General features: G+C 36.6%; 1 protein-coding gene across 1 annotated transcript; it reads left to right on the forward strand.

Annotated features, from left to right (window-relative positions):
- The first annotated feature begins 4,845 nt into the window (after positions 1–4,845).
- On the forward strand, positions 4,846–22,783 carry LOC110450434 (28S ribosomal protein S5, mitochondrial-like). Its single transcript, XM_021497966.1, has 11 exons — positions 4,846–4,954; positions 5,850–5,954; positions 7,079–7,195; positions 9,903–10,115; positions 13,519–13,553; positions 15,113–15,203; positions 17,615–17,661; positions 18,440–18,497; positions 20,111–20,173; positions 21,428–21,564; positions 22,145–22,783. Exons 1-11 carry the CDS (start codon positions 4,897–4,899, stop codon positions 22,472–22,474), a joined length of 1,254 nt encoding a protein of 417 aa, XP_021353641.1. The 5' UTR covers positions 4,846–4,896; the 3' UTR covers positions 22,475–22,783.
- Positions 22,784–23,211: the final 428 nt, after the last annotated feature.

Here is a 23,211-nt window from a genome sequence, read left to right on the forward strand (position 1 = left end):
GCCTCTTAATAATGTTCCGTATATTGAACGTTTTAGATTATCCTGTTGAAGTTGAAGTTGAAGATGAAAGATGGTTAATTTACTCAGTCTGTTCAAAAAAGTGCCTAAACGTTTGAGAATATTCAGTTGCTGGGATGCCTTCCTGCAAATCTTACTTATTTGTACATAAAAATTTAGTTGTTTTTACCAACAGCCAAAACTTGAAATTTATCAGGGTTTGCTTGCATCTTATTTACCCTGAACCAATCTATTTATTAAAATATCATAAACNAGTGTTTTTACCAACAGCCAAAACTTGAAATTTATCAGGGTTTGCTTGCATCTTATTTACCCTGAACCAATCTATTTATTAAAATATCATAAACATTTTTTTTTTCGTTTTTTTCTCTTCTTGCCTATGGTAAAGATATACATTATTGCGGGAAATGAGCAGTACTAAGTAACGTCGAGTGTTTTATGGGAGACAACTCCTGCCCCTAGGACAGCACCGACCCCTGCCCCTAGGAGAGCACCGACTCCCGCCCCTAGGACAGCACCGATCCCTGCCCCTAGGACAGCACCGCCCCCCGCCAATAGGACACCAATACCGACATCGCCTTCGACACCAAGAGGGCAGTTTCACGTCTCGTTCAACGTGGGTGACGTTCCCTTGGAGCCTGTGGAGGTCCACCATGAGAGGTGAGTTGAAGAAATTGTAAACAATATTATCTTTTGGGAACACGGTTCATATAGTGAAAAACCCTATTATAGATCATGGTTGACAATATATGTAATTGATTTAAAAAAAATATACTTTCTTGTGGGAACACGGTTCATATAGTGATAAACCTTATTATAGTTATTGGTTGGTAATATATGTAATTGCCTTTTAGTGATTTAGACGAAGGACCCGCCATAGACGTCTCCGTCGTGGAAGATGTCGCGGTAACATACCAGGTTGTGGAGGGAGGAACAAAGAGAGGAGGCCGGAAGCTGGTCAGCTCAGACGGCTACAGCTACACGGTGAAGGTATGTGCAAAGCCTGTCTGTCATGTATCTCACTCCGGTTGAAATATCGAGTCCTAGTGGTTATTTTCTTTACTTCAGAAAGCTATTGTATGTCTTTCGCATAATTAGTTATGGTTTCTTTTTTATTATATAGAAAACGACAAGGACATCCACGGCATGGCCGTGCAGTGTTAGAAGCGTGTCCCTGTGGTGCAGAGCCAGTGTACTGCAGCATGGCGAAGAGTTCAGGTTTGGCCAGGTTGCCCACGTCCACGCACCAGATCCCGGAACGCTGATTAATGCGAAAGTGCGAGCAATTGTAAGTACATAGACAAAACCATATTCATCTGTTCGTGCTAAGTATCAACTGTTAACTTCAATGTATCAATTCATCCATTTCTATTCTCCTATCACTATATATTATAAATGCATGATTGATATATTTTCAGGTGAAGGAACAGGCCCGTGTACATTCCTATCGGTCGGCAGGCGCCTTAACAGAGGACGTCATGGCAGAGGAGGTTACACCTGATGATTTTAATCTTCCAAACCCGTCGCACATACAGCGCGCCGCCAACAGAGTCCGAGAAAAACTGCGTCCGAAAGAGCCAATCGATCTCGACTTTGAGGTATGGAATTGTAAACACAAATTGTTTGTATATGCTGCTAAACGAATTGGTTTAAAATGCCTCCACTGGACAAAAAAATGATTGGAAATATTTAACATGTATATACACTTACATGAAATAAGATGAACAACTTATATGTATTGCAGATAGACACTGCATTCTTGGGGTGCGAGGCCTCATGGGTGACATTCGCGTCGACGGGGAGCGCCACATCATCTTTGGAACCCCATTGCAGCAGGAGTTCCTACGTCGGCAAAGAGGTATGTTTCCTGCGTCCATCTTGATAAACGTATTTGAATTAATTTACATTTCGAAAGGGCATTAACAATGTTATTATAATTTTGGCCAAATCCTTAAATAAATATTGTACATTTTAATGTTAATAATTGATATTAAATTTTTAGGTGGTATCTAGATGGGACATTTAAGGTTGTTCGGTGCCCCTTCGTGCAGATTTATAGCCTCCATGCCTTCATTCAGCAAGAGGATTCCATGAAGCAGGTGCCCCTCATCTATATCCTTATGTCGAGGATGCGCAAGATCGATTATCTGGCCGTAAGTATAACCATGTCTAAAGTGTCATTAAACTCCCGTCTCCACATGATCATAAACAAAGAAATCTCTTACTTTCAATCGTATAATACATTGTCAGAAACATATCGGACGTAATTGCAAACACTGGAACATTGTTTATTTACTCGTCCCTGAAATACATTGATCCGTAAGAAATGTGAAATGTTATATTCAAAATTTATAAATGTATCCACCTACTCTTAGGTTTTCCGCCACATCAACGAGGCCATTGGTACGCTTAACGTACGGAGCATCGTGATGGACTTCGAAGCTGGTGAGGAACTATTGAGAAAATAGCTTAATATTTTAAAAAAATGTAAATATCTAAATGTACAACGAAAAATGAAATTATGTAATATCACAATGCCCTATGTAACAAAGAAAAAAAAGCGCGATAATGATTATACATATCTTTCATCAATTTACAATGATGATATCCTTTTTTTCCAGCCGTGTGGTCCGCAGTGAAGGTAGTATATCCGGAGGTGGACATCACCGGCTGCTATTTCCACTGGGCCCAGGCAGTGATACGGAAAGTGCAGGACCTTGGATTGAAAACAACCTACTGTGAGAAGAAGGGTCTGTACGTCTTCGTCCAACAGCTCCTCGGCCTACCCTACCTCCCGCCAGGACACATCGAGAAGGCATTCGAGAGTTTGACCGCCAAGGTAAAATATTCAGTTATAAATTAAAAAGTTTCGGGACATTTGATATGATTTATTAGCTCGTAATAGTTTGTTATTTTCCGGAACAGGAATACATATACCTGTACACATCAATTATGTAAGTTCTTTTATGGGCATCACATGTTTAGCAAGGTTCGTTAGCTCTATAATTACAAATAAATAAATACCATGACCAATGCAGTGTGACCGCGGGAACATGATGTACGTATAAGTATATATAAATATATAAGAATATCTTAATTTTGTTTTAGCTTCCTAATCCAGCGGTAGAGGGCCTTGTTTCATACCTGGAGACGGCCTGGCTGCGAAATCATAGCTGGAGCGTGCGGCAATGGAGCGTCTTCCGCCAAAGCATCCCCACCAATAATGACTGCGAAGGTTAGTTGCTGTAACGGCTATATGGTTCCAAATATTAAATATATCGTATTATTTCGGTCGAAAAATGTCACACTGGTAATATAGCGCCGAAACACAAGATAATAAGATGACGCAATATATCATGTTAAAACATCGTACTCTAGCAATAACATCTAATATTATTTGCTTTTTGTTTAAAGGCTGGCACAGACGCTTCAACGGGAAGGCAGGCCGAGCAATGCTACACTTCTACCTGTTGGTACCCCTTCTTCGGAAGGAGTCCAACACGGTAGAAGTCACCAGGCGCCTGGTGGAGGAGCAGGTCCTCACTCGTCACCGCCGCGCCAGAAACAGTTTCAGGGAGAAAAAAGTGGACCATCAGCCCTCGCCGTATTACAAGCATACGATACGGACATCCGCGTCCCCCCGGGCTGTGTCCAAGCTGTGTGCCCCAGGCTTCCCTGAGTGAAGTGTGTTAATGACAATGGACAAATAGTATTGTGAATTAATTGTGATCGAAAATTGTGAATTCATGACTTTAGCCAATTAGTCAAGTCTGTTTACAGGAAATATAAGGTCAACATCAAACTAATTGCAGCGTAATTTGATTACATACTTACTGATAAATACGTGTTTTTTTTTGTATATGCGATACGACACAATTGCTCTAACCCATATCAGCCCTCGCCGTATTACACCCCAAAACCCGCATCAGCCCCCGCCCCAAAACCCGTATCAGCCCGCAAAACCCATATCACACCCCTTTTGGATTTTTTTCCGTTTTTCAATATTTCAAAAAGAAAATTAAATCATAATATAGTAGTTTTTATTAGTAAATATGTAACAAACAGAATAAAACACGCCTTTTTCCATATCACACCAAGTATCAACTTCGGTCCTTGGGCTGATATTGCAGTCTCGGGTTGATACTGGGTGTGATATGGAAAAAGGCATGTATTATTCTTTATATAATACATACAGTTTACCTGTTAAATGGTATCCCATCAGGATTTTCATTACCCCTACCCCCTAAAAAAATTGTGAAAACTTCCAAAAATGTACACGGCAAATATCTGTGAAGTATTTTACATATTTAAAACTAAAATATTTTGGTATATGTTGGTCTAACTAGATGTAATAATGTACAACATATTAAAAAAAAAAAAAAAACATTTTGTGCTATATAATTAAATAATGTATGAAAGTTTGGTGTGTCGTAATAATATGTGAACATATGTCATAATCTATTATTTGCTATTTATTAAATATATGTTGTTATTGTTGATTGTATCAAATATTACATAATGAACATAATGTATCATGTTTTTCTTGTCTTTTGATCAATGTATGTAACGGGCTAAGGGCGACAACCTGTACACTGTACAATAAACACGATGCAAAATGTAAAACTGTTACATCCATATCTATGTAAACATTCGATCCAATCATAAAACATATTTTAATGGTGATATGTGAAGGAAAACACTATATAGAGGCCGGAACGACTAAGGGGCCGGAACTACAAGGGGGCCGGAACTACTAGGGCCGGACAGGGTAGTGGCCGGAACTACTAGGGGGCCGGACCTGGAGAGGCCGGAACGACTTGATACGAAACAACCAATCAAAACAGTTGTTACATAAAGGCTACTGATCGAAGGAGCAACATGGCCGCCTTCGGCATGTTGTTGGGACGGTCAATCCTCAGATCGACTCGTGCACTAGGTAGACCAAATAGGGGAAAAACAATGTTTGCATTTTTCATATCTGCTTTAAATGTTTCCATTCAAGCTTGTGACTGAACATATGTCTTACCGGAATATAGCTGCAGTGCATTGTCAATGGGGTGTCCTCTGACGGTCTTTACCTGTTTACTTTCATGCACAGGGGTTCACAACAAACATATGCCATACTGTAATGGGGGTCACAGCACACATTAGGATACACTAAATGTGCTGTAACCCGTACATCAGTATAGACTAAAAGCAATGTATGTTCAGAGACAGATTTTTTTTGACTCGGGTATTTGAGTCATGGGCACGAATTCATGAAAATGTTTCGAACTCAAACATGGATTTTGTGCTCAAACTGATTTTCTTGTAGATCGCTTAAATAAAATGATACGGTCAAAAAATTCAATGGAAACGTTGAATATGTTGTTTGATTATAAGTCGCGCCAAAATTCTTTCAGATCATTGACAAAATGTGATTTTGAACTTGAGCACAGAATCTGACTTTGAGCGTGAGTATGGTTTCATGAATACAGGCACTGGTCTCGTGATTTATGTATGTTGGACTCACTTACTTCTGAAAATCCAGTAGAAAAGTGGAAGGGCTCTACAGTAAATATGAATTTTGTATCGGTAGTTTTGTTGCTGACACATGTACTATATGTAGAATGGCTGCAATGATACATTAATTAACATGATGATATGATACGTATTACGTTACCGTGGTCAAGATACATATATAGTAACAGTAGAAGCAAATTTTAAAGAGAAAAGATTTGTTGCAAAATTTAAAGCCCTGCTATGAAGCAGTACATTATTACTAAATCAGAAATTACTTTGGTATATCCACCGCACCAGGAATTAAGAAAAATATTTGAAACATTTTTCAGAGGTGAACAGCTTGCTGACCGGGACTGTGAGTAGACCACTTCTGGAGACATGTTGTCGCCCCACCACAATCATCATCACCAGAGATGCCAGTTTCTTCAACAGATGTAATTATCAGTTAGCTTTAGAGGAAAATGAGTGATTATGGCTACGTCATATAAATACCGGGCCCAGTTTTATAAAAAAAACTGATTAGCTTGATGCAATTTTTCAAAATATGAAATAAATGGTGGTCCAACATTCCACGCTTATAATCAGGGGTTGATGCAGGAATAGAAAGTTAGTTCCTTTTTATCGAAATAGGGGGAAATCTGGTCTGGATCTGTTGACATGATCGCCGGCGGGAGGGTGGCCGCAGGCAGGAGCCAGGAGGAGAGTACGAAAGGGAGGCACGGATGCCATCTTAAAATTTTGTATCTTGTATTGTTGTTCATTATAAATACTTTGAATCGACCACCGAATATACATTAGAATAAAGTGTTTGTGTGACTGTTATGATATTGAATAGCCTAAATAGGGCAAGCTGCAAACGGTGTTGTAAAAGAATGGCAATGACAACATGAACACAATGAAAATGAAATCAAGACAGATATTTATGTGGTAGTTCATTTTTATTTCAGTTATAAGTGGGGGGAATTTTTAACTGAAACAGGGGAAAATAAATGCTGAAATTGGAGAGGGGAACTGGCTCATAATCGGCCATAAAAAAGGCCTGTATTATGTACATGGTATGTAGATACTTATGATAGCATGCTTGGATGTAATAGATAAGCTTTCCTCACCTTGGTGGGGAAGACAGAAAAATCTCAACCCAAGAGGTAAGCTTCGTAAATGTCTAGATGAGGCATTACAAATGTCTTATATACCTCAGCAATAAGCCAATCATGCAAAAGTACAAAATACCCTTACACATATACCTTATAAAATACTGAAATTAGCCGATGGTCCAATGCCCGAGGCCAGTAAATTATCTGTTGGACCAGTAAAGTTTGTGAAGCCAAAGGTCCGACAGGCCAGTGCAAAAATATCATAGAAACAAATACACATATATATTGTTAGCTCACCTGGTCCGGAGGACCATAATGAGCTTATGCCGTGGTGCAGCAACCGTCGTCCTTCGTCCATTTTAAAAAAAAATGGTCGTAATTGAAGGTCTGGACATTAGTTTGTAGACTTGTGACATATATCCTGAATTGCTGGATTAACTAAGTTGTTTCTTTCATTAACACAGTATCAGCTGAGCAGGTCTGGGACAGTGTACAAGGAGTTAGTAACCAAGGAAAGATGAAGGGCCGTGCAAAAGGAAAACGCAAGAGGTTCAGGGTCGTAAAGCAGTTTGGGGAAGGAGGTAAACTTTCACATGTTTGGATACCAAAACTTTGAGGTTCATTATCTATTAGGTCTTATGCAGATTCGATATTTTATAATACTTAGTTTTTAGCTCACCTGCCCTTATGTCATGGTGCGGCGTCTGTCGTCCGTCCGTCCGTCCTTGTCCATCAACTTTTCCTTTTAACAACTTCATCTGAAGAACGGACATGCCTAAGGTCATGATATTTGGCTGAAAGCTTTGTTGGTAGAAGCCTGACAAAGGTCGAGAATGAAAATGACCTTAACCTGCTTTCAAGGTCACAGGGGTCAAATATGTCAAACTCTTTAAACGACTTCTTCTGAAGGACCAAAAGGTATAGAATCTTTATATTTGGCTGGTGGGTTCCTGGGATAGAGCCAACAAAGTTTGAGAATTAAAATGACCTTGACCTGCATTCAAGGTCACAGTGGTCAAATATGTAAAACTCTTGAAACATTTCTTCCGAAGAACTAAAAGGTGTAGAACCTTCATATTTGCTTTGTGGCTTCCTGAGATAGAGCCTGACAAAGTTTGAGAATGAAAATGACTTTGACCTTCTTCAAGGTCACAGGTGTCAAATATGTCAAAAGCATCAAGCGACTTCTGAAAAATCGAAAGGCATAAAATTATAATATTTGGCTAGTGGCTTCTTGGGTTAGAGCTCACCCAAGTTTGCAAATTAAAATAACCTCAACCTACTTTTAATGTCACAGAGGTCAACAACATTTCAAAGGATTTGTTCTGAAGAACCAAAAGGAATGGATTCATAAGATTTGGCTGGTAGCTTCTTGGGATAGAGCTATAAAAGTTTGAAAAGGAAAATGAATTGACATACTTACAAGGTCACAGGGAAAAATATGTCAAACAACTTTTGAAGAAGAACGATGGCCAAAAAGCATAAAATCTTATAATAATATTTGCCTGGTAGTTTCAACAGATGGAGCCGACAAAGTTTGCGAGTGACAAATTTGTAGTACAATATAATATTTAATGATAATATTTGCTATGACTGCTTAAAAATTCAGGTGAGCGATACCGGCCCTCTTGGGCCTCTTGTTTTGTCCAATGTATCAACCATTTTTTTGTGTAAAAAAGCAAATTTAGCAAAACTTTCTGGATAACATACAGGAAATCTAATGCCCAAAGAGCAGAAAAAGTCTGGTATAACATAGGTATACCGGAGATTTAAAGAAGCAGGAATCACTAGCAAGCTGGTGTAATAATTATTAATATGTTCATAATGTGGCGTCGATTGGTGATAGCAAAGTAGACATAAACAACGTTATGATGGGCTTTTCGATTGTTTTGTCATAATGTACCATCATCCTGTGATTGTGATGTCATAATTTGATGGGATTTTTAGGTCACCTGAGCTTTAGCTCAAGTGACCTATTGCTATCCGTTTTCGGCCGTCGTCGTCCGTCGTCCGTCGTCTGTTAACATTTTACATTTCAAACTTAAAGTCAAGTTCTGCTAGGCCGATTGAACTGAAAGTTTGTAGGAATGATCGACTCATGGTCCTGACAAAGTTAAGTTAACATTATACTATTTTTTACTCAAATTGGTACATATTTCAACAACAAAAATAAATACTGTAGACTCAGGTGACCGTTTAGGCCCATGGGCCTCTTGTTGTTGTGTGTGATGTCATACTTCAAAGTTGTCATGTGATTATGATGTCATTGAAGTGAAAGTCACCGAGCATGTCCATGTAGGATACACGTATGACTTATCCATATGGAACATGTGTACCATACATATGTAGAGGTGGGAGGAAAATATACACGTGGGACGTGTATATATATATATATATATGTAAAGGTTATATCTATGTGTTCACGTTTATGTCTTGAAAAAGGGGCGGATTGGCCTGAAAATTTGACAAATTCCTTTGTCTACACTGTCGCTATTACTTCTTTGCTTATATACCCAACACACTTTTTGTTTGTTTAGATAAACTCATAAAGTACCCATATTGGATTATACTGTTGTTATTAGTCCCCCACCAGTTCCCAGGGGGAGGGGGGAACTATAGGTTTGCACTCCGTCCGTCTGTCTGCCGTCCATCCGTCCTGTCTTCTGTCCTTCCTTCCGTCCAAGAAGTTTGTCTGGGACATATCTTTTATACCGTTTCACCTAGAATAACCAAATTTGGTGTACAAGGACATCTTGGAATGGCGAAGTGCAGAGTGCAAAAAGATGGTCACTATGACCTCACTGTGACCTATGACTTGACCTTTGACCTTCACTTTTGAAAACATTTGTCTGGGGCATATCTTCTACGCTTTTTCACCTGGGGTAACCAGTTTTTGTGTACAAGAACATTTTGGGATGCCAAAGTGCAAGAACTAGGTCACAGTGACCTTTGACTTGACCTTTGACCTTAACTTTTGAAAATGGTTGTCAGGGGCATTTCTTCTATACTATTTCACCTTGAGTAACCCGATTTTGTGTACAATGACATCTTGGGATGTCGGAGTACAAGAAGTAGGTCAATATATATATCCTCACTGTGACTGTATGCTAATTGTACTGTTTGTTTAGTATAGAAATCATAACCAATGGGGGACTATGGATTGCCTTGCAATGTTCTGCCTTGTTACTTATGAGACCTATATATAAAATGTATAGATGTACAAATATATTTGTTTGTGACTTTACCGTAATATGTATCTTTATGTTATTAATATATTTTCATTTTCAGGAAAGTTTAAAATGATTTACCCAGCAATCGGTAAAAAGGGATTAGAAACGAATATCAGTTCAGAGAAAGTAGAAGGTGCAGAAATTGATGACAAAACAGATACCCATACTAAAAAAAGACCGAAGAGAGAAAAATTGTTCCCGTTGCAGCGAGGCTATACTGGGAGGCGTGTTGTCGGGAAAAGACTTGTACCCCCGAAACCGCAAGGGCAGTGTAAGTCAAGCAACCACTTATTGCATTGATTCTTATAATTTCCTTGATTCATTTAAATTTAATTTTTATTGCCCATCTGGATCTGCTCCTGATGTTTCTAAAGGCAATCTCTGTGCAGCTAAACGGTTACATTAATCTTGAAACAAATTTTCATGTACTTTTATAGTAATTACATTTACTCTATAGCTGCTATTTACTCTTACAACAATGACATTTACTCTATAGCTGCTATTTACTCTTACAACAATTACATTTACTCTATAGCTGCTATTTACTCTTACAACAATTACATTTACTCTATAGCTGCTATTTACTCTTACAACAATTACATTTACTCTATAGCTGCTATTTACTCTTACAACAATTACATTTACTCTATAGCTGCTATTTACTCTTACAACAATTACATTTACTCTATAGCTGCTATTTACTCTTACAACAATTACATTTACTCTATAGCTGCTATTTACTCTTACAACAATTACATTTACTCTATAGCTGCTATTTACTCTTACAACAATTACATTTACTCTATAGCTGCTATTTACTCTTACAACAATTACATTTACTCTATAGCTGCTATTTACTCTTACAACAATTACATTTACTCTATAGCTGCTATTTACTCTTACAACAATGACATTTACTCTATAGCTGCTATTTACTTTTACAACAATTACATTTACTCTATAGCTGCTATTTACTCTTACAACAATCACATTTACTCTATAGCTGCTATTTACTCTTACAACAATTACATTTACTCTATAGCTGCTATTTACTCTTACAACAATTACATTTACTCTATAGCTGCTATTTACTCTTACAACAATTACATTTACTCTATAGCTGCTATTTACTCTTACAACAATTACATTTACTCTATAGCTGCTATTTACTCTTACAACAATTACATTTACTCTATAGCTGCTATTTACTCTTACAACAATTACATTTACTCTATAGCTGCTATTTACTCTTACAACAATTACATTTACTCTATAGCTGCTATTTACTCTTACAACAATTACATTTACTCTATAGCTGCTATTTACTCTTACAACAATTACATTTACTCTATAGCTGCTATTTACTCTTACAACAATTACATTTACTCTATAGCTGCTATTTACTCTTACAACAATGACATTTACTCTATAGCTGCTATTTACTCTTACAACAATTACATTTACTCTATAGCTGCTATTTACTCTTACAACAATTACATTTACTCTATAGCTGCTATTTACTCTTACAACAATTACATTTACTCTATAGCTGCTATTTACTCTTACAACAATTACATTTACTCTATAGCTGCTATTTACTCTTACAACAATTACATTTACTCTATAGCTGCTATTTACTCTTACAACAATTACATTTACTCTATAGCTGCTATTTACTCTTACAACAATTACATTTACTCTATAGCTTATATTTACTCTGACAACAATCACATTTACTCTATAGCTGCTATTTACTCTTACAACAATTACATTTACTCTATAGCTGCTATTTACTCTTACAACAATTACATTTACTCTATAGCTGCTATTTACTCTTACAACAATTACATTTACTCTATAGCTGCTATTTACTCTTACAACAATTACATTTACTCTATAGCTGCTATTTACTCTTACAACAATTACATTTACTCTATAGCTGCTATTTACTCTTACAACAATTACATTTACTCTATAGCTGCTATTTACTCTTACAACAATTACATTTACTCTATAGCTGCTATTTACTCTTACAACAATTACATTTACTCTATAGCTGCTATTTACTCTTACAACAATTACATTTACTCTATAGCTGCTATTTACTCTTACAACAATTACATTTACTCTATAGCTGCTATTTACTCTTACAACAATTACATTTACTCTATAGCTGCTATTTACTCTTACAACAATTACATTTACTCTATAGCTGCTATTTACTCTTACAACAAGTACATTTACTCTATAGCTTATATTTACTCTGACAACAATCACATTTACTCTATAGCTGCTATTCACTCTTACAACAAATACATTTACTCTATAGCTGCTATTTACTCTTACAACAATTACATTTACTCTATAGCTTATATTTACTCTTACAACAATGACATTTACTGCAAAGCAGTTACATTCAGTGCATATCCATCGTATTTGTTTACAGAGTATCTCTTTCGCTGTTGTATAAATTAAGGGCGTGGCTCCCCTAAGTCAGAAAAGCAGGACCAGAATAGGAAAATGGGGGTTAATCTTTAAATTTAAAGATTACCCTTTAAGTATGGGCAAAGGGATTTTTTCCTCATTAGCTCACAAAATATGAAGTACCAGGGGAAGTAGTGGTTAATCTTTAACCCATTCACCCCTAAAGTCACATTTGAACTTAATCAAATCAAAGACTAAGCAAGTCCAGTTTAAATATGTAGGGGTGAATGAGCTAAAATTGAAGACTACCCTTTGAGTATGGGAGAAGAGATTTTGACCTCATTAGCTCACTTAGTACAAAGTACCAGGGTGATTTTTAAGTGGTGGTTGTCTTTTGCTGTCAGTCCACTTTTGCATAAACAGCATCTTCTCCTTAATTGCTGAACATAATGCATCCAGATTTTGTTGTTGGAATCACTAGGTTAAGGTCTTTTTTTTTACATAATTGTAAATTGGTTGATGTTCCTGTGGCTGAGGCACAGGGTTGAAAGAGGTCAATTAAGCTGATTTTCTTTAAAAGGACATCTCTTACTTAAGTACTGAACAGATTTTAACCAAGTTGTAATAAAACATGATAGACCCATAGGGTTCAATTTTTTTTACTTATAAAGAGCTGACCCTCCTGGGGCTGATGGGTAATTAGGTTAAAGGGGTCAGTCAGATTGGCTGATTTGCTCATGGCATGGTTAGTCCATAGAAATCATAACTTTTACCAACAAAATTCCTATCGGCTCTCCTCACAAACTATTTGGCCAATTTCAATTTAATATCCAAAAAAGCTGTGTAAGACAATCTAAACTGGGCCATTCGGTCTACTGTTTGGCACCAGGACTGTGCGTCCATGCCCATGGACAAAGGAAATTCAATGATGCATAAATCAGTATCTTGACACAAAATCAAGGTACATGTATATGCATCAAATGCGGTATCATTTTAAGACATGGATTTTTGGTAGGCAGTTTTTTAAGGCTACTAACATCCAAACATAGGATCTTAACTGATATTCTAGGTCACAGATGTCAGTCATTTACAGAATTTTAAATTTCAGTATTAAATATCTTTTGCTAGTACATGTGTATAATTATATAACAGCTCAGCAATACAGAACCATTACTCCTTTTGTTTTGCTGTTGTACACTTGTTTTTATTTTATTGTTCAAACTTTCTAATTTAATTGTCTTTATTTTCAGTTACCTTTGAAGGGTTCGAGGCAGTGTGTGTTCATGTAAGTTTATTGAATTTATTGATTACAATAAAAAAAAATTGTGCTTAACCATCTAGAGCATATGACAGTGTTTGAGTCCCCATTAGGCTGATAGGAATCACACATGTTGACTTCTGGCGTCAACGTCAACTGGTGTCGTACTTCTAAACAGCGTTTTTATTCAAATCATCCTGCGTTCGTTCTCCATCGTCCGTCTGTACGTCTTTAAACAATTCTTGTTAGCGTTATTTCTCAGAAAGTACTGGAGGGATCTTTCTAAAATTTCGCAAGAAAGTTCCCTAGATATACATATAGTTTGTTGGGACTGATTGCAAAACCAAGATGGCCGACAGGCAGCCATCTTTAATTTGAAAGTCAAAGTTTGTTAGCGCTATTTTTCAGAATGTACCAAAGGGATCTTTCTCAAATCTTACATAAAGGTTCCCCATGGTTCCTAGTTATGCATATCTTATTTTGGGACTGATCACAAAACCGAGATGGCCGGCCGGCAGCCAGCCATCTTGAATTGGAGAATGAAAGTTTGTTAGCACTATTTTTCATAATGTTTTGGTTGGATATTTCTCCAATTTCACATAAAGGTTCCACATGGTCCTTAGTTATGCATACTGTATTTTGAGACTGATCACAAAACTAAGTTGGCCGATAGGCAGCCATCTTGCATTTGAGAATGAAAGTTTGTTAGCACTATTTCTCAGAATTTACTGGAGGAAGTTTTCTCAAATTTGATATGTAGGTTTCCCTTGGTCCTGAGTTGTGCATGTTAACTTTTGAGGTTGATCGAAAGATTGATTAAGATGGCGGATAGGCAAACTGATGGACCAGAAACTAGAAAAGAAGAGAAAAGATCAAACCGACATAGAACTAATGAAAATGGTACTATGGTGAGCGCCAAGATCCCACTGGGATCCCTTGTTTAAATAATTGCAAAGAGTAATTGGAGAGCTTCTTATAAAAATTATAGGTTAAAAAACAAAAATTGAAAGAAACTTCCCACAGCTTTAGTGCCAAATCGGTTTTTGTGCAAGGCAAGGTGACATATATAGGTAATACTTGGAATTTCTTTTCAGGTCCGAAAGTCAAAGGTCAAGGTCATCGTTACTATAAATAGAAAATTATTTTCGTGCGATAACTTGAGTTTCTTTAGGTTGATCGAGCTCAGACTTCATACAGTGCCTCCTTACCATTAGTGCTTACTTGGGATTGCTTTTCAGGTCCAAAGGTCATTTAGGTCACCATTACTATAAATAGAATATCTGTTTCCATGCGATAACTCGACATCCCTTCGGTTGCTCGAAGTCACCGTTAATATAAATAGATCCCGTCCTCATAATCTCATTAGAGTTGCCTGTGGAATTCTTGTTTTACTAACATATACCCAAATTTTAAACAACAAGTACTGTTGTTATCTTAAATATTGCCATTATATAACTTTAGTACAAATATTTTGACAAGCAGTCCTTATTGGTAGGAAGTGGAGTGCAAAAAAAAAACAATTATTTTGTTTGTCCTTGTTCAAGTCTCTGTCAGGTGCAGAATTTTAGTATAATTTCTATTTTCAGCAATCAATTGTCGCCAACATGACAGGAACGCTGGGTCGAAAGAGGTCCTTTACCACCCTTGTCGTGTTAGGGAACGGCAAAGGTTTAGCAGGTACGTTATAGCTTTATTAAACAGTCAAACTCAAGGTTTCAAACTTAACGGAAACATCGGGGAAAATTCCAAAACATTGAGACTTTCAACCTAAGAATGGGATCTTGTTTTTGCTGTAAGTTTGACACATGGAGAAATTTAAATCTTTCTAGTTTGATTTTGATATAGAAGTTTGACTGTAACTATGTAAGAGTTGAGCAACTGGTCGTGAATCATAACGGTTTGACGGGTAGGTTGTCATTATTTATCGACAGTTGACTGACTTTGCCGTTTGTTCGGACATGGACAGGTCAGGTGGATACCAAATGTGTTGCTATAACAGTAAACACAAGAGGCCTATTGGATCTGTATCGTACGATGGCCGATAGCGGCCGACAGAACACTCATGTTAGTAAAATGTGTTTTGTCTGACAGTTTGTCAAATTATAAGTGGGCATTTTACACATTTTGTAAAAAGTGTAAACTGTCATGACACTTTGTCAATTCATGCATGGCAGTTTACTCATTTTTCTTTCACAAAATAAACATTGGGGGAGGAGGGAGAGATGGAAATAGGGTCACATTCCAAGGGCTGAGTGACTAAAATGAACAAAAGATAATCCATAGTAGCGTAGAAATTAATCACATGAAAGTACTGACTGTTCAAAATGCTAGACATGTCATGCTTTCTGCAAATTTTATACCACAGCTCAATGATTGTGACGTGGTAGAAATTGATATTTTCGAAAATCGTTTTGAAAACTAAGCAGTATTGATTATATTAATAAAATGTTCGACATATTCCTCACTTTCAGCTTATAAGGCATGCAAAACAATTTCACATTCCATTTTTATATGAAGTTTCAGTTCGTGAACATTATCTTAATGACATATATTTCGTGAAATTTTGTGTGTGAAATAAACCGCATATTATTTGAATTTTCGAAAGGGATTGGAGCATTTACCATACTTATGTCAACGGACACCCGAAGGAGCTAATGACTGCGCAAACATATGTCCGCAACGATAAAATGTAATACATATCGTATATCTCAAATATATTATTATACTATTACATGTATCAGTGGATACATCATGTGTATTAGGAGATACAACGCATACATCAAATCGAAGGGTTGAACATTTAATACCACTACAGTATACTTACTGTCTTGAGGTTCAGTCTGCATTTTGAAATGTCACTGAAAATAACATGATATGTATACTACTAATTTGTCAATAGTCACTGAGTATTACATTTGTACAATAATTACAATTATCATTACGGTGTTCTCCCGGATAAGTTAAGTTAATGGTATGAACTATTGTATCAAGATTGTAACAATTCTGTGCTATATTAATAAAAAGAGTATATCAAACATTACGGTTAAAATGTATGCAGACTTTGACTATGCCATCATTTCTATCAAAACAACTTTTAAAACAACTATTAGCCTCCTATTTGTGACCTTCAGATCAAGCATACGGTGTGTAACATGACAAAGAAAGGTTATCCTGGTACAAGGAGAGTCTAGTGCTACCTTCAGTATTGAACTTGTGATCGTCAATAAATCCTTAAGTTTACATATTCAAAACAGTATACATATACTTGTAAAATATAAATACTTTTTAAACAGCATCGTTTTTCTTACTTCATAGCAGGAACTCCCTCTTGCTCCCAGTGTACACAATGAACAGTTAAAAACACCGTCTAATCCGTGTGATTTATGTTTAAACCCTTGGAATGTGACCTAATTTCTATCTCTCCATCCTCCCCCAGTGTTTATTTTGTGAAAGTAAAATGAGTAAACTGCCATGCATGAATTGACAAAGTGTGATGACAGTTTACACTTTTTACAAAATGTGTAAAATGCCCACTTATAATTTGACAAACTGTCAGACAGAACACTTTTTACTAATACGAATGTTCTGTCGGCCGCTATCGGCCATCGTAGTATCGATCACCTGTTATCCAATGCTGTTGCCAAACACATTATACATCTGAGACCTTAAAAGGGGGTAAAGGTGAAATCTATGTAAACAAACTTGAAATCAGGCAAGCTAATGCTACAGGCTTAATTCCATTTCTTGACATGATGGATATCTGTTGGTAGATTTTAATTCTGGTCGTAAAGTTTGTAGCACCTTAAGTACAAATCAAGGTCCATATCTGTTTGCTTACTATGTAGCAGTTTAAGCAAACAAGCTACTGGCCATGAGGCCTTTCGGTTCATCAGGATTGATGATTTGGAATGTTTTACATATTAAACTCCTTGCCACTTTAAAAGAAGAGCAGGATCCTATTTTTGGCAACTTTTGCCTGGCGTTCATACCAGGAAGCTAATTGCCAAATATTATGACCCTATGCCAAGTGGTTCTTAAGAAGAAGATTTTCAAGCAATCATTTATTGTGTTATGTTTTCGTCTAACAGGATATGCTTCTGCAACTTCCACGACTCAGTTTCGCTGTATCGATAAGGTAAGAATGAAAATCTAACTAACACATTTGAATCATTTAAAGATTATTATAACAGAAACTAGGGGTGTGACAATACGCCAAGAGAGTGTATCACGATATATTGCAATACAGAATGAATATATTGCGATACCTGTTCCGATATATTGTCATAGGAAGGATCTGCTCAATTTTATAATAAGATGTTGTCAGAAACTTAATCATATATAATATGGATTACATTGATTTCAGATTTTTGTCAAACCAACCTACTATGCCTATTGGCATATCTGTTTGAATTTGTAGTAATTTGCAAAGTTAAAACACCAAGCAGAATGAGATACATAAAAACAAGCTATGAAAAATATTTCGATACAGCAATATTTCATCTCTGGTGGTACGATATGACATGCCTGTGTATTGCGATATACCTGTTTTCCGATATTATTGTGTGTGACAGCCCTACCGGAAACAAGAGTCTCCATTAAATTTCCGAGCAAAACAAATGTATTGTGTCAGTGCATGATGCCTATGTCAACATCTAGGATAGAGTAAGAGTGATTTTTTTCAAACCATCAACAATTAGGGCAAGCCCAGGTTTGACTGCCAACATCTGGGGCGACTTTATTCACAGTCTGACGTGGTCTAAAAGTATTTGTATAGATATTAGTTAAATTTTGGTTGTCCACATTAAAATTGGGATTGAAATAAAACAGAATGAATTGCATAAAATACTTCATAAAATAATGAGTTGGTTTTACAAACCTGAAGAAATTACGAAATGTACTTGTAATTGTTTCAGGCAAGGCATGGGGCGTCACAACAATTGCAGCACATTGACCTGTATGATGGCCACACAGGTAGGTACAAAGTCACCTGTATGACAGCCACACATGTAGGTACAAGGTCATCTGTATGACAGCCATACAGCTAGGTACAAGGTCACCTGTATGAAAGCCATACAGGTAGGTACAAAGTCACCTGTATGACAGCCATACAGGTAGGTACAAGGTCACCTGTATGACAGCCATACAGGTAGATACAAGGTCATCTGTATGACAGCCACACATGTAGGTACAAGGTCATCTGTATGACAGCCATACAGCTAGGTACAAGGTCACCTGTATGACAGCCATACAGGTAGCTACAAAGTAACCTGTATGACAGCCATACAGGTAGGTACAAGGTCATCTGTATGACAGCCATACAGGTAGGTACAAGGTCATCTGTATGACAGCCACACATGTAGTTACAAGGTCATCTGTATGACAGCCATACAGCTAGATACAAGGTCACCTGTATGACAGCCATACAGGTAGCTACAAAGTAACCTGTATGACAGCCATACAGGTAGGTACAAGGTCACCTGTATGACAGCCACACATGTAGGTACAAAGTCACATGTACATGTATGACAGCCACACAGGTAGGTACAAAGACACATGTACAGGTATGACAGCCACACAGGTAGGTACAAAGTCACATGTACATGTATGACAGCCATATAAGATTCTTATGTTGCCAAACATTCACATTTTCTTCCCTTTTGGGTTGAGATTTCCCTAAGGGGGTGAGAGATTCTGTTAGTTCCATTTCCTGTGTGAGATAAAGTGAGACATCTTATGAGTGATCATGTGTCATGTTTCTCTAACATAACTGCCAAAAGATTTGCCTTCCATATTTATTCTGAACCCGAGGAGAAGGAGGCTAAAGTTAAAAAAAAGGTGACAGGTTAGTTATCTACGTTTAGTAGGTAGGGGATATTTTTGTTTACCTGCTCAAGTGTTATATTTTTCTGCATCGTCTAGTTTTTCTTGAATTTACCTGGGATTCAATTCTTTCTCTCAGTAATGAACTCAGTTCCTTTTAAACATCACTTTGTAAATTAGAAATCCTGAATTTGGAGTACCAATTGGTAGGGAGTTGGTATTGCTTTTTCAGACATTATATGCTTTTTGTACATGGGGTTCTATATAATTTTTATACTGTTGTTCCTATACAACTGTCATTCCAATTTGAAACTCTCAGACGCTATCCCTATATCTGTAAGCAGTTAGCACTGAACTTAATTTATTCAGACAACCAGAATTCTAATTAAAATTTTAACTCCATTTCATTTATCTGGTTTTGATATTTTGCGAGTTAAATTTCAAGATTGAATTACAGATCTGCCGCATTATGAAAATGAATTACCACAATTTCTTTTTTATATACATGGTATTTTGGGCTGCTTTGTTATATAATATCATTGTATTATTTTCTACTTTGTTTTATAATATCATTGTATTATTTTCTACTTTGTTTTATAATATCATTGTATTATTTTCTACTTTGTTATATAATATCATTGTTCTATTTTTTACTTTGTTTTATAATATCATTGCATTATTTTCTACTTTGTTTTATAATATCATTGTATTATTTTCTACTTTGTTTTATAATATCATTGTATTATTTTCTACTTTGAAAACAGTATTTCACAACATCCGTGCTACAGTGGGATGTACAACAGTCCTGGTCAACAAGCAGGATAAAGGTAAGATATTTATTTCATTTCATTGGACAGAAGGTGTAAACTTTTTATTTGATAAAAATAAGATGGAATGGAAACAAGTTTATGATTTTGTAGATCAGGATTTACCAATATATAATAACAAATTTCTCAGAAGAAAATACAAAAAAAAGATACTACATCTGACAAATTAATAAAATGTCTGTTCTATGCAGAGTATATGCTCTAGTTAAGGGTATATTCTTACTAAGTTAATCGGATTTGCACCTCCTTTGTGAAAAGTGCCATACTTACAAACCTTTATGATTGGTAATTTAGACCGGGGTGAATTACTTTATGAGATTCAATGTTTTTGGTTAGACAATTGGAATGAATGGGTGAATTAATTGATGAAAGTAGATAATTGCATTGACAGTACTCTGGTAAACCCCAATTATTAGATGTTGCTGTTTTTAATTTTTTCAAATGAGGATAACTTGGAAAAATATAGTAATAGTACAATAATAGGGAAACAGAAAGCTAGGGAGGTAACCATTTTCTGTTTTACATTTACATAAATATATATTTCTGTGATACTTGGATTTTCGATGAATTCCAACATACATTTTTAGCTCACTTGCCCGAAGAGCAATTGAGCTAATGCCATGGTGCGGCATTTGTCATCCGTCTGCCCGGCTTCAACTTTTTACTTTAAACAAACTTTTTCTCAGTAACCAAAAGGCCTAGGATGATGATATTTGGTCAGTAGCATGCTGGGATGAAGGGCTAACAAGTTTGTTCAAATGAATGACCCTCATCCATTTTCAAGGTCACAGGGGTCAAATATGTTAAAATCTTTTAACAACTTCTTCTGAAAAAACCAAGAGGCCTAGGGTGATGATATTTGGCTAGTAGCATGCTGGGATGAAGTGTTACCAAGTTTGTTCAAATGAATGACATTCACCCATTTGCAAGGTCACACGGGTCAAATATGTTGAAATCTTTAAACAACTTATAAATAATCTAAAAGTCCAGGGTAATGATATTTGGCCAGAAGCATGCTGGAGGCTATAAAGTCTGTTCAACTTACTGTCCTTGTTTAACTTTCAAGGTCACATGTGTCACATGATTAAATCTATTAATAGATACTTTTGAAACAAACACTGGTATTTTACCTGTAGCTGTATTTTAATCCACTTTTAAGATTACAAGTGTAAGATTGATATCAGGTGAGCAATTCAGGCCAATTGGGTCTCTTGTATTTGAGGGAGATCAATTGTGTGGTGCTGTCTGTTGCAGGTTATGGGCTGAAATGTCACAGAATTATAAAGTCTATATGTGATCTGGCTGGGATCAAGAACCTTCATGTGAAGGTGGAGGGAAGACGTAACGAAGCCAACATTGCGAAAGCCTTCTTTAAGGCACTTATTGAACAGGTAACAAGCCTTCTTTAAAGCACTTATTGAACAGGTAACAAGCCTTCTTTAAGGCACTTCTCCAACAGGTAACAAGCCATCGTTAAGACACTTCTCCAACAGGTAACAAGCCTTCTTTAAGGCACTTCTCCAACAGGTAACAAGCCATCGTTAAGACACTTCTCCAACAGGTAACAAGCCTTCTTTAAGGCACTTATTGAACAGGTAACAAGCTTTCTTTAAGGCACTTATCGAACCTTCTTTAAGGCACTTATCAAACAGGTAACAAACTTTCTTTAAGGCACTTCTCCAACAGGTAACAAGCCTTCGTTAAGACACTTCTCCAACAGGTAACAAGCCTTCGTTAAGGCACTTCTCCAACAGGTAACAGGCTTTCTTAAAATTTGTATAGGAGAGGAGGAATGGGCTAAGTCTTGATCTTTGGAAGTAGGGGCATTTAGTTGTGATAATGGAAGTTTGTTTAGAGGGGAGGGAGGGGCTTAGTCCTGATCATTTGGACTTTTCATTTGTTTTGCTAATCAGATTATGAATTATATATAGTCAATGTTGTTACTGAATGAGTTTCCTTTTTTTAATGCAGGAAACGCACCAAGAGCTTGCTGACCGGATGAAGATGCATGTTGTAGAGTTCCGCAGGGAAAAGCACAACTACCCGCTCGTGGTTGCTTCACCACAAGGTGGCGCTATCAATGACCCTCCAAGAGATAAAGAATACTATGACTTTGAGAACTTTTATTTTAAAGGAAAGACTCAATTTTTCCCAAAAAGACCAGCTCCTTTTTACCAGAACACTCCATCATGGTACAAGAAGTCGCATGAGTTATATAAAAGGAGAAATCAGAAACAGGCTCAAATGGAACGACGTATTCAAGGATTTGAATTTTCTGGAGGTGCAAGGCGTAAAGAATAAAACCCGAGCCTTTTAGGAATTCATCATAATCAAGAACTTTTTGAAGTGAGCATTTGAGAAAATACAGATTTGTGGTGACATGTGTAAAAATGTTTTGAGTGTTTATTTGAAGAAAATTGCCATTGTTTAATTGTAGAAATCTAGTCTAATGGTGAGATTAAGTAACTGAAAAAACACACTATTCCTTCAACACCTTATCGGGTGTAAGATTTTAAAACAACTAACAAATGCGCTTTGTGTCAGGAAACAACTGCTCAGCACTCTGACGCAAGATTTTATTGTACAACAAAAATAAATTGAAAGGGCTAATTTCTTTTATTTTCAATATTTTCCGGGTGATATTGTGATGATTTCATACTATTTAAACTTACTGCAAATTTGTTTTTATACCCCCAAAATATGGTGGGGGGGGGGGGGGATAAAGCTGTCACACAGGGGTGTCTGTCAGTCCATCTTTCTGTAGTGATTGTTCGGATTATAACTTCAACAATTGATCATACAAAATTCAAACTTGGTGTATGAGTTGTCCTAAAGAATGTGAAGAACTGTATTTGAACTGCCACAACTGAGGAAAGGAAGTCGATGATCATAAAATTCATGTTGCTTTATTATACCTTTGCTTTCTGGCAAACATTACAATATCTGTTATTGAATTCGCGTTTTAAATTATTTATAACATGCTATTCAAATTAATAGCGAAAAATATGATTAAGACACATACTGGGTTATATTGTAGT

This window comes from Mizuhopecten yessoensis, unplaced genomic scaffold (genome assembly GCF_002113885.1).
Source record: "Mizuhopecten yessoensis strain PY_sf001 unplaced genomic scaffold, ASM211388v2 scaffold5229, whole genome shotgun sequence".
Lineage (NCBI taxonomy): Eukaryota > Metazoa > Mollusca > Bivalvia > Pectinida > Pectinidae > Mizuhopecten > Mizuhopecten yessoensis.

Bases quoted from the DNA above. Each gene is read 5' to 3' on its own strand.
- LOC110450434 (XM_021497966.1), top strand. From the start codon at position 4,897: ATGGCCGCCTTCGGCATGTTGTTGGGACGGTCAATCCTCAGATCGACT. The intron at 10,116-13,518 runs GTAAGTCAAGCA...CTTTATTTTCAG, and splicing joins CCCGAAACCGCAAGGGCAGT to TTACCTTTGAAGGGTTCGAG. The intron at 17,662-18,439 runs GTAAGAATGAAA...TAATTGTTTCAG, and splicing joins AGTTTCGCTGTATCGATAAG to GCAAGGCATGGGGCGTCACA.